The 15,740-nt window shown below is 33.7% G+C and overlaps 1 protein-coding gene across 3 annotated transcripts in view; it reads left to right on the forward strand.

The window, feature by feature from the left end:
- CTNNA3 (catenin alpha 3) overlaps positions 1 to 15,740 on the forward strand; it is a 1,366,626-nt gene that overhangs the window by 706,139 nt on the left and 644,747 nt on the right. For all 3 annotated transcript variants that reach the window (XM_036222548.1, XM_036222546.1, XM_036222547.1), the window contains exon 8: positions 9,629 to 9,709. In XM_036222548.1, coding sequence (XP_036078441.1) covers positions 9,629 to 9,709 — 81 coding nt within the window. The remainder of the gene's footprint in view (positions 1 to 9,628; positions 9,710 to 15,740) is intronic.

Below are 15,740 nucleotides of genomic sequence, written 5' to 3' on the forward strand. Positions count from 1 at the left end.
CCAGTGTTGTTGTGATACTCTACCCCTCAAAGCATTCTAGAGACAGAAAAATTGCTAGAGAGCAGTGATTCTATTTACAAGATGGAAACTAATTTATTTGATCTATGTGTATAATACCTTATTATTGCTCATGAGACTTTAGAGTGATTTTGAATATATATTTTAAAGAAGAATCTCTGCCAAAAAACTCAAAGAGTAATTGACAAAATAAAACATTGCATTCTTCCATTCTTACAGATGCTCTCATATTAGCATCACAGATGTTTTCTTCATAGGCGGGTACTCTCCTGAAGCTGGCTGCTGGGTCAGATACTCACAAAATCAAAAAGATTTCTAGAATGAGAAAAGATTTCTAGAAGATTTCTGAAATATGCTAAGATTTGTTAATACCTTAACGATGACTTAATAAAGGGATTTTGGAAGTAGAAATGGCAGTAAAGAAATAATGCACAATTTAACTATAACAAATTAGAGGATTAGTGAACTTTGGCCTCGATATCTACATTTTTTCTACATTGACTATTCTAATGATTATACTATTTTTCAAGTTCTCAATGTCCAGTGGAGCATGATCTGTACAATCATTCTGATGACCATAAGCAAACCTTCCTCAAATAGATCAATACCATGTTTCATATTCATTTATTTATTCATTTATCAGTTCGATCACTTTTTAAAGTAATCAAATCAATAAATATTGAACATATATTATGGCCCAGTACTGCTTTGCATATAGCAGTGAATAAAATAGTTTATGCTTTCTACCCTCCATGATCTTACAGAACATCATTTTTATTGATAATAACAAATATAATTTATTAAATGACAGTTATTACCTTATATGTTTTTGTACATTGTCTCATTTAATAATTACAATAACCCCTAAAACAGGTATTGTCATCTGCATCCTATAGGTAGAGACTGAAGCTTAACTTATGTAACTGGTTACATGGTTACCTTGTTAACAAGTCTTTGCACTAAGAAATAAGAACTATCTATCTGATTTTCCTATTACACCAACCTTTAGTAGCAGTTTAATGCAAATGTTATTTTACATACAATGCAATTAATTTAAAATGTCTTGAACAAGCTGAGAAAATAAGTCCAGTTTCAAAAGCACAGAAATTATTTTGATCTGTTTATATGCCAATACTGCAACTGACTGACTTTGTCAATTTTGATTATAAAACTGAGCAGATTCCTTATTTCACTGTTTTTACCATTAATCCCCCAAACTATGTATTTATTCAGAGTCAGAAACAACAGAGAACACACATACACACATAAACCTATGAGACTGACAGAAAGTTTCCTATTAATTTGCTATCAAATACAAATATTATGCCATCATTAGATATAGCCATCATTTTAGAAAATAAATGACAAAAACTTAAACATAAAATATAGAAGTATATTATCTGAAAGTTTTTAATTTGAAAGAAGTACTTTCAGATTAAACGATAGTTCTTATGTTTAAATAATAGGATTATCTCTATTTTTGTATGCTTATGACATGGATCCTGAGACAGGTATTTAGGAACCATTAATGTACACAGTTTCTTGGTATCCTGCCCTGAACCTAAGTATAATCTATGATTTGAACATATTTCCTTTATTTAATAGTAACCATAGCATGATTTATAGAAACTGTCACTGTTCTAGGAGCTGGAAAGATCTGAAACCCATTAGAGCAGGAGTCACAACTAGTTTAGTTTGATGTTGAATCACTAAATTAATTACTCCATCAATGAAATTAATAAACTCCTTTTCCATTTTTCCTTACTAAGAACAATGTAAGTTCCAGAGTTTGCTGGGCTTGAGTAAAGGACGATAATCTCTATCGGGCAGAGAGGAAAAATGGTAGGCATGGAAGAGGCAAGTTATCACAAAACAATGGCTTGAAGTAAAAATAATGAAAGCCAGTGATTTAAGCCAGTGATTCTTCTAGTCTCTTTCCAAGTTACCTATTGGAACCTGGAGTGAATCTTTGCGTCTATACTTGCCCAAATATATGACTAATTTTCCATGGCAACATCTTTAAAAGAGAACATCGTGATTTATATCTATCTCTGAGATTCAAAGAAAATAAGTAACATCACTAGTGAAATGATTTGATTAACTCACAAATCTTTCTTTCATTTTTGATGCATATCAGTTGAAACCTTGCAGTCTGGCATAGGAATCTCTGGTCTGAGAATACATGCAACTGGCTCTGGTGTCATATTCTCAGCACTTGATTTACTAATTTCTTTATCAACAAAGAATTTTAGTACCACATTCTCCTAGAGCTGAGAGGGACTCTGGAGATCATATGGTGCAACTGGCTACTTTTAAGAATGCAGAGACTAAGGACAAGAGAGGGGATTCATATCAAGTTCATTTTATACTTTCTTGTATGGAATAATGATAACGGTCTTGGAATAAAAACCCAGTTGAATAGAATATCTGACAGCTAACAAACATAAAAGGTGTAAATTACTTTTGTTAAAAATAGAAATACTAATTTTATTAATAAAACTGTTTGAATATTATTTATTATTTATATAGTTATGGTTAAATATACTACCATTTATTTTATCCACAGCCATTAGCTGTGAGCAAAACACTGTAGTAGATAATAAGATTACAGAATTAAGACTTTACAATTTATAAGATGAGGTAAAGTATAAATAAAATAAGACAAAAAGTTTCACAGGTATTATAATTGAAATATGTAGAGAAATTAATAGAAATACCAACAAGAGTGGATTTAACATACGTATATATTTTATAACATAATATATACTTTATCGTGAGGTTGAGACTGTGGATTAGGAAAAGATGATATAGCAGATTAGACGCTTGAACTGTCTTGATTTACGAATTAAGAATTCTGTTGGATGAGAAGAGATTACGGCATTCAGGATAAAGGCTTAGTGTTTGGAAAAGCATAAGGAAATCAGCCAGCTGGTGTAGTTCAGAAAATTCTCAAGTGTTAGTAACAATTATTGCAACTATGGATAAATACAGTAATAAGTGTTAACATTTCTTGAGCCTTTGTATTTGCTAAAACATGTACATCCTTCATCTCTTTATTTCTTACAATAACCCTATAATATAATTGCTGTATTATCTCTATTTCATAGATATAGAAAGTAAGACTTTGAGAGATTAAGTAATTTGGCCAAGGACACATACTAGTCAAGGTATGGAGCAGGTTAAAAAACAATTTTAACTGACTCCACAAACTTCTATGGTATTTTACTCATTATTTTTAAGAAATAAATTTATATAATTTATATAAAGTATTAATTTGAGTTTAAGTTACAGCTCATTTAAGTCATAAGTGGATTTTAGACTCAGCTCAATTCGATCCTACCTCATCCTACATTTCCTCCTAGGATATGCTATTAAAACTTAATAAACTTTTGTGTCTCATTTGCATATGTGTGAAGAGTTATTGTGAAAGACATTTGAGACAATACATGTAAAGTACTTTGCTGTGGTAGCTATTTGACAGTCTTTGGTTTCCCCTCACTGAAACCCAGCCCTACCCCCAGCAGGTAGCTAAGTGGGGTGACATCTTACTTCCCCAAACAATATAAAAGTTCAAGATACTGGCAGCATTCAGGCTATTTCCCTTGATAGCAAATCATTCTATTCTTATAAAGTTATTTTTAAAACCCTCACTTCAGGTCTCAGAGTTAATTTTTTGTTTGTTTTAGTTTTATTTACATAGCACAGATCTTGCTTCAAAAGATATTGGGATACACTGTCAGGATGTTTTCCTGACATGCCTTGTAGTACAGTGGCATTCTAGAAGAAGAGATTTAATTTTTTCATGCTTGTCTATTTGTATGTCTTTCATGCCTGAAAAATGTTGACTAGAATCTATGCCTCTGTTATGTGTTAAGCATAAAATGTTTTGAAGCAATTTCTGCAGAAAAGAACTAAGTTAAAGGCATCATACTTCTTTTTTTTTTTTTACCATGAAATAAAGATTTCCCATTTAAAAGAAAATGTGACATTTTAAAAAGTTGAAAAAAACGTACTTTTAAAACACAAAAACAAAAATATAACAAAACAACAAGAAAAACATTTTTCTTGCTGTTTAAATTTCCTATAGGACTCTTCTCTGCCCTGATAACATTTTCATTTTATTATGAATTAGATAAATTTTCATTTGCTTTATTACTCATCCCTTAGTATTTGAAACTTCATAGTTTTTTTGAGGTCATGGCCTTCCCAGCTTAAATGTCTCTCTTTATTTGTACCATTTCAGATTTATATTATGCCTACATGATTACAACACATTTCAATGGCTATTTATGCAAGAAATTGTTCAATAAAAGTAACATATTATTCTATAATTCTTCATTTTAGAGAACATTGCCCTTTCATAGAATTTTAATGTTAGAAAAGAATATAGGAACAGTTTGAACAAATCTGCATTCTGTGGGTGTGGGAGTTAAGACCCAGAAATATCATGGGATTTGTCAATGATTACCTTTATCCAGTCTTTCTTTTCTCTATTCATTCAACAAATAACTTTTGAGCTCCTATTATGTGCAAAGAATGGTGTTAGATGCCATAAGGGACAAATTATGTGTAAGAAATTTCTCTCTTTCAAAGTTATTTCAGTTTAGTGAAAAAGAGATGCATGAGGATAGGCAATTAACCATAAGATAAATACTAATGAGGTGAGATCTCCACAAGCCCTTTAACATTTCTAAAACTGAAAACATCATCCTTATATTGACTTGTTTTTCCTTTGAAATGACCATCTCAGTTCAGAGCACTGTTATCCAGCCCATCATCACTGCTGAATACAAGCTTAGATTGCTCTCTTTCCTTCACCCCCATCCCCACTTCCCAGTATCTTCCAGTTAACATCCTACTTGATTTACACATATAGAGTCTTTAAGTCTGTCAGTATTCTTTATCCTGACTGCCAATGCATTAATTTTCGTAAATTTTTATTTCTCTTGTGAACTGTTGCTGTGACAGTCTAACTCTTTTGACTGTCTTTGTTCTTAATCATCTCAAATACATTGTTCAGGTCAAAGTATTTGGAATAATGGTCTGGGTGGATTCATGTATTTGAAATAATGGACTGTCTTTGTCACTCACCTGCTTAGTTTCTATGACTCAGTTGTTTGTAGGATCAACCTCATTTCTTAATATGGCAAAACTCTCCAAAATCTGGCCTCCCCTCACACTTTTAATACTAGTTGCTAAATACTCCATAAAGACTTTTGGCTATGCCCAGGCTATCCCTGTTCCCCTAAAGTGGGCTTCTCTTTTATCTTCTCTTTGATGACTTCAACATATATACTTCAATACTCAATCAATACTTACTCAGGAATCTTTCTTTCATCTTTAATGTGAGTGCCACTTTCACTGTCCTATGTATTACCCTGGATACTTCTATTAAATACTATATTTATGTCTTTTCTACCACTAGATATGTGATCCTCAAAGGCAAACACTAGGCTTAATGATCCTTAGTATGATGCCTGGCATATAGTAGATAATAAAAATTTATTGAATAGATTGAACCGTTCATTAAATCAAGTGTTATAAAAGAAATATAAGCAGTATAAGAAAGCATAATGGAATAGAATAATTAATTCCAACTAAGAAGATCAAAAAAGGCTTCATGTAAAATTTAGCATTTGAGTTGAATCTTAAAAGAAGTCCATAATCAGAAAAGTAGGAGATAAGAGATGCAAAATGAGGTTTTTCTATGAGCACAGTTCCTGAGTTGTTATTGTACTGCATAGAAAATAAAAGATCTATCACAATATCTCATTTATGATTGTTAAGAAAATATGGGTGTAGGTCATGTGAGGCCTTAACAACATGATCAAGAGTTTGTTCTTAATCACATCGACCAGGGAATAGCGTGAAATTTTTTTAAAAACAGAAGGGATATAATTATGCGACTGGTTTACTAAAGAGTAAGCAGCTTGAGGTTTGTGATTTTTTGTTTGTTTCTTGCTACTTCATTCTCAAATAAAAGGTGACTTGTGTAAATGTAGGGACTCATTATATAGCTGAAAACAAAGATATTTTAGAACAATGCTGTTCAATACATCTTTCTGAAATTAGGAAAACATCCTATATCTGTGCTGTGCAATACACTAGTCGCTAGACACATATGATCATTGCTCACTTTAAATTAAGGAACTGAGGAATTAAATTTTTAATGATAGTTCATTTTAATTAATTAAAATTTAAATTTAAATAGCCACATGTGACTAGTGGCTACCATTTTGGGCAAGAATAGAAAGTTCTTCCTAGCATGGTCCCAACAGAAAACAGATGCAACACTCAAATTAGGGCATTTCAGAGAGAGTTTATTTATAAAGAGACGTGTGTGTGTGTGTGTGTGTGTGTGTGTGTGTGTGTGGACAACTTTAAGGGAGAATGCAATTAACTGGTAGAGGCGCGGGAAGAGTGGTATGGCAGAATTGATGGAAAGACTCATAGTTAAGATTATAAGTCTGGATCACATGGGAAATTATTTATAATATGTAATAATAATTTTAATGAAATTTTATTGAATGAAATTTATGCTCAGAACTGAATCTTTCCTGGAAGTTTATTTGCTGATGAAGGATGTGATTACTTACACTATATGGTACTGACCTGTGCCATATTTTCTCATTGTCTTCCATTCTGGCCTGCCTCTGTAAGTGGTAACTTTTCCATTAGCAGGGCTACACTGACATAATGCTGGCTCCTGTCAAGGCTTCCTTTGAAGAGCACCCTCTCTTCTGAGCACTTGGGATGTAGTCAGGCTCTGACTGTTATCTTTGTTGTGTTTTAACATCCTGCCCTTTCCATCTCTTACTTTGGGACATACAATTCACCTTCAGTTCTAGCTCATTGCTTGATGATTTGTTAAGGCTTTGAAAACAGAAGGAATGAGGGCTTTTAAGTGGGGTGGGACTATTTCAAATCCTTACTTTATTTATTTTCATGCCATTCAAAAGGAATAAAGAGGCATAAAATGGCTTGACTAAAGCCAAATAAATCTGGATAAATTGAGCAAGAACCAATAAAAACTGGAGGTGAAAAAGAAGAAAGATGGGGGAGGTGAAGGGAGAGAAAAGGAAAAAAGAAGGGACAACTTTGCAGTTCCTGTAATGATAGAGACTGCTTATTATTACCTAGAGAACAAAATGTCTTTGACCCGGTGAAACATTTTAAACTAAGGTTAAGCTGTGGGTAGAAATTAAGAAGTCATCTTTATAGTCCATATTGAATCTCTTTATGCTGTCACCTCCTGTCATCTTTTATTAAAGTTTTGTATGCCACTGCTGCTAGCTCTGAGAGGCCTGACACCTTTTAGTTGTTCTGATGAAGTGTATAGTAGAAGCTAGTGAGTTTTTATGGCCAACACAACAGAAGCCTCTTGTGCTATTCCCGATGCCTCTGTGTGTGTGTGTGTGTGTGTGTGTGTGTGTGTGTGTGTGTGTATGGGGGAGGGGGAGTGTCTTTTTGTACCATTTCTGCCCCCTTTTGACTACCTCTGATTTCTTAAAGTGGGAAGAGATATAACCAAGAGTTAATACTGCATGAAACTGGAGAGTAAGGGCTAGGTTCCTTAGGTAAAATTGTGAACTGTCTTATATTCCACTGTGTATGTGTTTATGTCATTGCCTTATATAGTTCTGCATTAACTTTTCACAGTTCTCCACTGCTAGCATGGAGAATGCTGGATCAGAGCCATGAAGGTAGCCACAACTTTTGTCTGGATAATTGCCACTGTTTCTCTTATTGCTCTGACATTCAGAATTTTACTTATCTCTCTCTTCCTTCACTACACAGTCTCCATCATGAACAGTTGAACACTCACTCTCATAAATAGAATGCGGTGAAGAACTTATAGTTTTCTACAGTGTCTCCTCCTAGGAAGTAACGTGTGGTCAATTTTTGGTTGTCATAGTGCCTGGGAGTTGCCATTAGAATTTGGTAGACAAGAATCTATGGGTGCCAAACATCTTGCAGTGTGTAGACTGGTCTCAAATAATGGCAATTTTTCTCATCTTAAATATCAGTAATACTGCTGCTGAGAAAATCTAGATCTAACTAAGGTTTAAGTGGGTACCAGAAAACTCAGCTAATAGAAGATTTTAAGTGTGCCTTGATGGCTAGATGCCAAAATCTCCTCCAGAATTTAGTATGACAACTTTCTGGTATATAGTAGGCCCCTAATAAAACTATGTTATGTTTTGAACCAAGTCGTTCATTTATAAACTAGTCAACATCATCCAATAAGTTACTTTCAAAAATAGGGAAAAAAAGATATACTTGCCAATATCAAGATTCTAACAGTTTTGTAAAGGTAATGCTCAAGCACAGAAACAAAATGAGTATATTGGGAAATTTTCAAAATGCTATTGGAACAAGGAGAGGTGAGAGTAACTTTTTGTAGAAGCAATTGAACTGGTAGAATTTTAATCAGAATTTTTTTTTTCCCACAGAGACACTTGCTTAAGTCAAAAGTACATTACGTAAGAACTTGGGAGAAGAGAGAAAAGTATAGGAATATTGTTACTATAAAGAGTAGTACTTGAGAAAATGTGGCAGAAGATTAAGACTAAAAAGAAGTTAGGATAAAGTATATGTGGCCTTGAACTTCTTGTAAAGGAATCTTTCCACTTGAAGGTATAGAATTATGTGTAAGTTTAGTCATTGGAGGTAGTATATGGACGGCATGCTGCCTACACTTTGCCTCTGTGTCATTCACGGAATCCATGCTCAGCTATCAGCTACTTCAACTTGCCTTCCTGATTTTCAAGGTCTTCTCTCAAGAACACTTTTCAGTTTATTAATTTAAATAGTAGCAATTTCCCCAGAGGTGAATCACATAATGATTTTTCTTGATCTCTTTTATACAAGTATCACTGAAAAAAAGTATGATTAGATTCAATTTCAGTTGTCTCCCACAAAAATGATGTGTAGAAAATGTCAACCAAGGTGACTTTCTATGTACTTAACAGTCTAAAGATTTAGGTTAAGGATATAACAGAGAGAACTGTTCTGCTTAAAGAATGAAAAGGTGTTGCACAAATTATCTTAAGAGCCAGAAACAGCGTCCAGTTCTTACTTGAAACAATTTGTACTTGGAATATTGTCAGCTAAAATTGTGGTCAACTTTTGCAAATTGTATGAATTTGCACTGCATATTTTATTTAGTGTTAAGCTAAACTCCAATATGGCTCTGCATAACTTACACAATACTCCATGAAAATGACTTAAGAAAACTCCCACAGAAGTTGACAATTTGGGCATCTAATGCTTTTAAGCTAATAGTATGCTTAGTGGTTAAAAAGTCGACTTGTTAAGAATGAAGATGAAAGATTTTGCAGGTAATGCTCTGCCTACTGCCACAGTGAATGCAACCCAACTATGTATCGGAAATATTACAGAAGCTTAAAAAGAAAATAATGTGAGCTTTAATCACCATTCTACTTAGTCTTAAGTGAAGCGCTCATGAATCATATGCAATATCCTAACAGTTTTGAAACCTATTCTTGAATTTTCAAGCTGTTATTTTCAGGAAATTTAGAAAGAAAATTGCTAAGTGATAAAGAGTAATTTGATATCACTACTTATGTTATTTTTTTCTTCCTTGCAGACTGGAAAAAAGGAAAGGAGTAATACCCTAAATATTGCAATCGACAACATGTGTAAGAAGACAAGAGACCTTCGAAGACAGGTGAGGAAAGAAACGTGGAGACAGAAACACTACGCAAAGTGAAGATTTTTCCATTGTTGGAATATTTATTTCTTGCTTTTATTCTTTTAAAATTAATTTAGAACACAAAACAAAACCAATAAATATATACTTTCCACATTTATAGACCTCAACCTTTTTGTGACAAACATAAACTAGAAGAGTATGTGATTCTTCAAGGAGAGTTACATTTAAATGCTGAACCTGCCCTCATCAGCTGTGTGATCTTGGGGACGGATTTCATCTTTCTGAGCCTCTCTCAGAACCTATAAAATGGAATTAATAATACATAATGGTCTGCGAGGATGAAATAAAATGCCCATCAGTGCTTAGTACATAGTAACCTTTTAGGGAATGTTGGTGAATTGATTCTATTACATTAAAACCTGAGTTTATCATCCAAATACTTCCAGCAAACAACTAGTAATACAGACACCCTACCAATTACCCCCTCCAATTCTTTTCAAGATGTTTCAAAAGTTAATTTTTGTTTATATTAAGGCAATTACATTTTAAACTTAGGTCATCAGAAACATAAGATTAAAAAGGATTTCATTAAATAATTTAGAAGTGCAGTATTATGCCACAAGTTCATTTTTTTCTCCAGAAATATGAAGACCTTGCTATTTTTGAAGACCTGTGCCTTTTATTCCTTTTCACTATTTACTAACCAAAGTTCTTTTTCATGCGCAACTTTAACTTGGTCAACATTAACTCATAAAAGAAGGGCAAAAGCTTTTCAACCATAAGCTTTTAATGCAATATATTATTGTAGTTTAATGGGAAGATTTAGTAAAATGCCTGAGCAATCTTTTTAATCCAGAAATAGATTTGGAAAAGAAATAAATAGGGATCCCCAGCCAGTTAATATTAACTGAGTAAAACACAATTTTGAGGGCTGGGAAAATTCCAAAATCTCAGCTTTATGGCCTTAATGCAAATTCTATTTCCACTGTCAGCACTTAAAATTATGGAAAGCAAGAGTTGGAAAAAAGTTAGCACAACCTGTCTTATGATATAGCTGAGAAAGTAAGCCAGTGTGAAGAGGAGGAAGGGCCATTGAACCTAGACTGAGTCAGAACCCACACTGGATTCAGGAACTCGGTGCTGTCCTCTCTGTTGGTTGCATGACTTCTATTCTCAATGTTCTTCAAGATGTCTACCCCATCTGCTCCTCTCTGGACTTGGAAAAGTTGTATCTATGAGCTATCATCAATATTCTCTTTCCTTTCTGTCTCATCCCTCTATGCTTTCAACCAAGTTACGTACAAAGAGCTAATCTACATTTATTATCTACAAAGCTTTTGGAATCATTTTTCTTAAAAAAAAAAATTAAAATAAAACAATCCTTTGTGTCTAGGATCACCAGATTTAGCAAATAAATGTCCAGGATACCTACCCCAGTAAATTTGAATTTCATATTAACAACAAACATGTTCTAGTATAAGTATGTCCCAAATAGTGCATGGTACATAATTATATTAAAAATAGTTGTGTTTATCTGAAATTAAAATTTAACCAGGCATCTTATATTTTATCCTCTAATAATACTTACTACCTCACTATCGTCAGTAAGATATATAGAGAGCATGGGATAACTAATACTTTTTATCATAGTAAGGGGATGTTTTCAGCTTGTAGAGAACTGCTGTGTTCCAGAGGTATGAAAATTCCCTGTGGTTTCACAGGTCAACATCTTCATTGTTTTGAGGAAGTTTGCTGCTTAAACCACCACAAACCATAGAAACCATTTTGTTATGTTTCATGAGTCCATGGATTGTCCGAGGGTCCTCAGGGTCACCTCTGTAGCGTTTCACTTGTCGTCTCCCATGTAATGGCAGTCAAATGGTGACCGTGTCTGGATTCAGAACTGGGTATTTGAGGCCTCAGTGCTTCTCTTCTCTCTCTCAGTGTAGTGTCTAATATCTTAGGGCTTCTTTGTGTGGCTTCTTTCTCCAACAGGGAACCTGAATTTCTTACATGTGAGTTAAAGACTCCAAGAAAGGAAAAGTGGAAGCTGACAGGCCTTCTTAACGCCTGAGCTCCAAAGTCACTTGAATGTTGTTTTCTCCATATTCTACATATTAAGAGTCACCAACCCTGCCCCAAGTCAAGAGGAGCAATATTTCTTGTGGGAGAAGTGGTGGGACTATATAGAAAGGGGTGGAATTTTTAGGAGCTGTCTTTGGACACATCCATGGTCTTCGGTGTCAGTGAAGAAGTTGCTATGATTCATTCTTAGTATCCTTACTTGTCCTCACAGAACTTCATTTTCTGTCCTGATGTTTATGCTTTTGGCAATAAAAAAGAAAAAAAAAACTAGTTTAAACAGCAACATGAATCATCTCCACCTCTTCTTATTCTTTATCAAGCAGTTTAAGAATCTCATATATACTTTTTCACGCAGAAAAGGGAAAGCCACTATCTTTAAAATGTTTTTCTTTAAAATAAATAAATAATAAATAAATAAATGAATTCTGAGGTGCTGTGAATTTTTTTAAAAAATGTTTTTCTTCAGAATAGTTAATGTTCATCTCTTATTCTAGATCTGTTTTTCTGTTTGTGTTTTTCGTAAAAAAGAAAGGGAACTCATCTTTCTGCCCATTCATCCTAATCCCCTTGCTTATCCATGGCTATCAATCAGCAACACAGAAACATTTTAGCTTTGGTTCACACAATCATTAGATTTTATCTCTGAGGAATGAGATAGATTGCATAGACATATATGGAGAGAAACAAATTATACATTCAAATTATACATTTGGGACAACAAGATGGAATCTGCTAGGAGGTGACAGTGTTTATTTGTCTTAATCTTCTTGCTCTATGACTTTAATGTCTTTTGTACTTGAGAACAAAGACAATGGGGTTCCAGGTTCTCTGTAACTTGGCTCCAGTTTAATCTCTATAATTCTTAATGTTCCTTCTCCTTTCTTTTTCTTTCTCAGTTCTTCCTCACCTCACCAGCACTTTAACCTGTCCTCAGACTAAAGAGTATACTTGCTATTCATCAAATTTTCCTTCACCCTTATCTCTACCTCCAAATGACATGCATCCTTGAATACATGGTTCATTTAACTTGATGCCTTCCCTGTTCCCCTCACTTACCTGACCCAACCCCTAACCAACTGAGGAACTACAAGACTAATGTACTTCTCCCATGAAATCTTTGCCATTTTCACCAGTTGGAATTGATCTTTTTTTCTTCACAGAGCACTTACAGCACGTGTAGTTCTATTATAGCAGTGATCATATTCTGTTAGTATTTTTACTTTTTAATGGGGTTTTTTACCCACTGGGTTTTAAATCCTTAAAATGATAGTTATGACAACATCTCTCATTTAATAAATGCTTTCAAAAGCTCTACCAATTGTAGTCTTTACATTAGTGATTTGTATCCCTTAAGCAAGAAATACTACCATAGTATTATCTCAATCTCTCAGGTGAGTCAATTAAGTGAACATCACTGAGCTAACTGGTAATGCCAAGGTTTGAGCTGAGGTCCATTCAATCTCAGGTCAAACTTATAACCACTACTCATAGGCAAGAGATAAAGAATTTTTCATCTTCAGAATTTCTAGTATCTAATACACTGATTTTACTACATACATTTTTTTCTTTGCTATTATTTATTCTACATGTTTTTTTTTTTTTAATTTAAGTTTTCTTCTTTATTTAGTCTCCTTTCCCATAATTCATTTGAGGAATGCATACCTATTGAAATTCTTAGTAAGGGAGAAGGATTTTTAAACCTCCTTTACTTCATCAAAAAATTAAAACAGTTGAATATATTCCATTTCTACTGTATTATGCAAAGTGAAACATACATTCGATTTCATTAAAGTCAAGTTAAAATTTTTCTTTGTGTATATTGAAAAATAATTATCTATTTCATAATGTAAAAGTAAAGACTTGAGATATGTCAAATAAAATAGAATTCTGGTAAAAACAAATAAACAAATCAAAAAGTTAATTAGTTCTTTAGTTGCTGAATTGCTGAATTGCTATATCTTTCTCTTTATCATATTGTAGTAGCAGTGCCTCACTCAGAAAAAAGTAATTAGGTTTTTGTACGTTCTCCTCATCATTCTCATCATCAAATAATACCAAATATTAAATATTAAAGATACAAGTGCCATTAATTTGACATGGTAGGTATATGCTGAATTCATTATTAGAAAAATTAGTTTAATCAATTGAGGTTCGAAAGTTATGTTTTGCTATTTGACTTAAAATTAAAGTAACATGACTATATACAGATAAAAGTTTTTCCAGTTCTGTGAGAACTTCTTTTCTAAAACACTTTCTCTTCTTTCCTCTCCCCCTCACAGTTTCATTCTTATTTGGTGGTTGGGGCAGCGGGGTGGTGAGCAGGGCTTTCTTTTAGTTTTCACATACAGCTTTCACCTTTGGATTTCAATTGTAGAGAAATATATTATTTTTTATTTGAAACACCAAACCACTTATATCAGTGGGAGATAGAAAAATTGATGTCTCAAAGCCTTTTATTAAACTATAGAGAGAAAAGACAGAAAGCCCCTCAGTTCGGTTTTGTGCCTGACATCTTTCATACAGGTATTATTAAAAATACATACCTCTAACTCCAATTGGCCTCCCATTAACTTCAAATTTTAGTTTTGTGGCTCCTAAGGTTGTCCTAGTTCTATATTGGCATGTTGCATTCTTCTTTAAAGTTTTTTGTCTATCACTCAAGTAAAAGGAATGAGTCGTTCCACTGGGCAGGAAAATAATATAGAAACAAATAAGATAGAGGCTGCTTAGGTATTTACATATGCATAGATAAATATACAATTTAAATGAAAATATTCCTTATGAATATGTCAGAACACACAAAGAAAATTACTTACCATAGCCTTCAAGGCTCTCTGTGTCTTGTCCCTATCTGTACCTCTAGTTCTATCTCATCATAATTCCTATTTCATAGTCAGCATAATATAGAGAATGGCAAAATCAAACCCAGTGGTGTGCAAAGCAGAAGTGGTGAAATGTGATCATTAGTTTATGTAAGGCGTTGGAGTCTGTCACTTGGTGACCAAACAGCACTTAACACCAGCCAAATGTATCTTTCTTTTTTTTTTATTTTTTTTATTTTTTTTTAATATTGGATTCCCCTGAAAGCAGATTCTGAGACCAGGGACTTACTGTGAGTAGTTTATTTGGGAAGTGATGCCAAGAAGGAAGTATAAGAGAATATGAAGTGTAGAGAATAGGCAGGAAAGGAGGAAAGGCAATGGGAGCCTAAGGAACTCTGGAAAGGGACATAATGCCTCCCAGAATTGTCTGACCAATGGATGGAGGCTGGGAATTTTATCCAGTAGTTCTCATCCCAATTGATTAAGGGGTGCTTCCAGTGGTGTTGACTCTTCAACTTCCAGGCTGTCTTTATTTGGACTGAGAATCTCACAGAGACTTAGAACAGGCACTGAGAAAGAATAACAAAAATAAAATAATGAAATGCTCTCAAGATGGAATGTCTTCAGAGGGCATGGAACTGTTCCCCACAGCGAAAAATGAAATCAGAGAATGGTCCAGTAGATAAGATGTAAAGCATCCAAAGCTTCTAATGTAGTCCATAATAATAGCTATCAATGTGATGGTAAATGATCAGGAATTGGCAAGATAGACAATCTGGTGAGAAAATGGCGGTTTCGTTGCATTAATTGTACTTTCTTATTTGCATAGGTTAAGATACTTTCAAAGCATCCCTGACTGCTGACTGTGCTATCTCTTAAATGTATCACTCCCATCTAGCATAAGTCACCAATTTCTGGTCTTTTTTTTTTCTATCATCTTTTAATCTTTTCATTTTATTGTACTCTTTTTACCTGAAATGTTTTCCATTGCCTACATTGTACTTAATGAAATCCTATTTCAATCTTTACTCTACCACTATGTTCCAATAACATTAGATGCTTGTGGTGTCTTGAGGATTTTTCTATTTTTGTTTCTTGTGATGGTCTCTATTCCTAAAATGTTATGCTTCCCATTTCTC

Source organism: Rousettus aegyptiacus, unplaced genomic scaffold (assembly GCF_014176215.1).
Source record: "Rousettus aegyptiacus isolate mRouAeg1 unplaced genomic scaffold, mRouAeg1.p scaffold_m13_p_6, whole genome shotgun sequence".
NCBI lineage: Eukaryota > Metazoa > Chordata > Mammalia > Chiroptera > Pteropodidae > Rousettus > Rousettus aegyptiacus.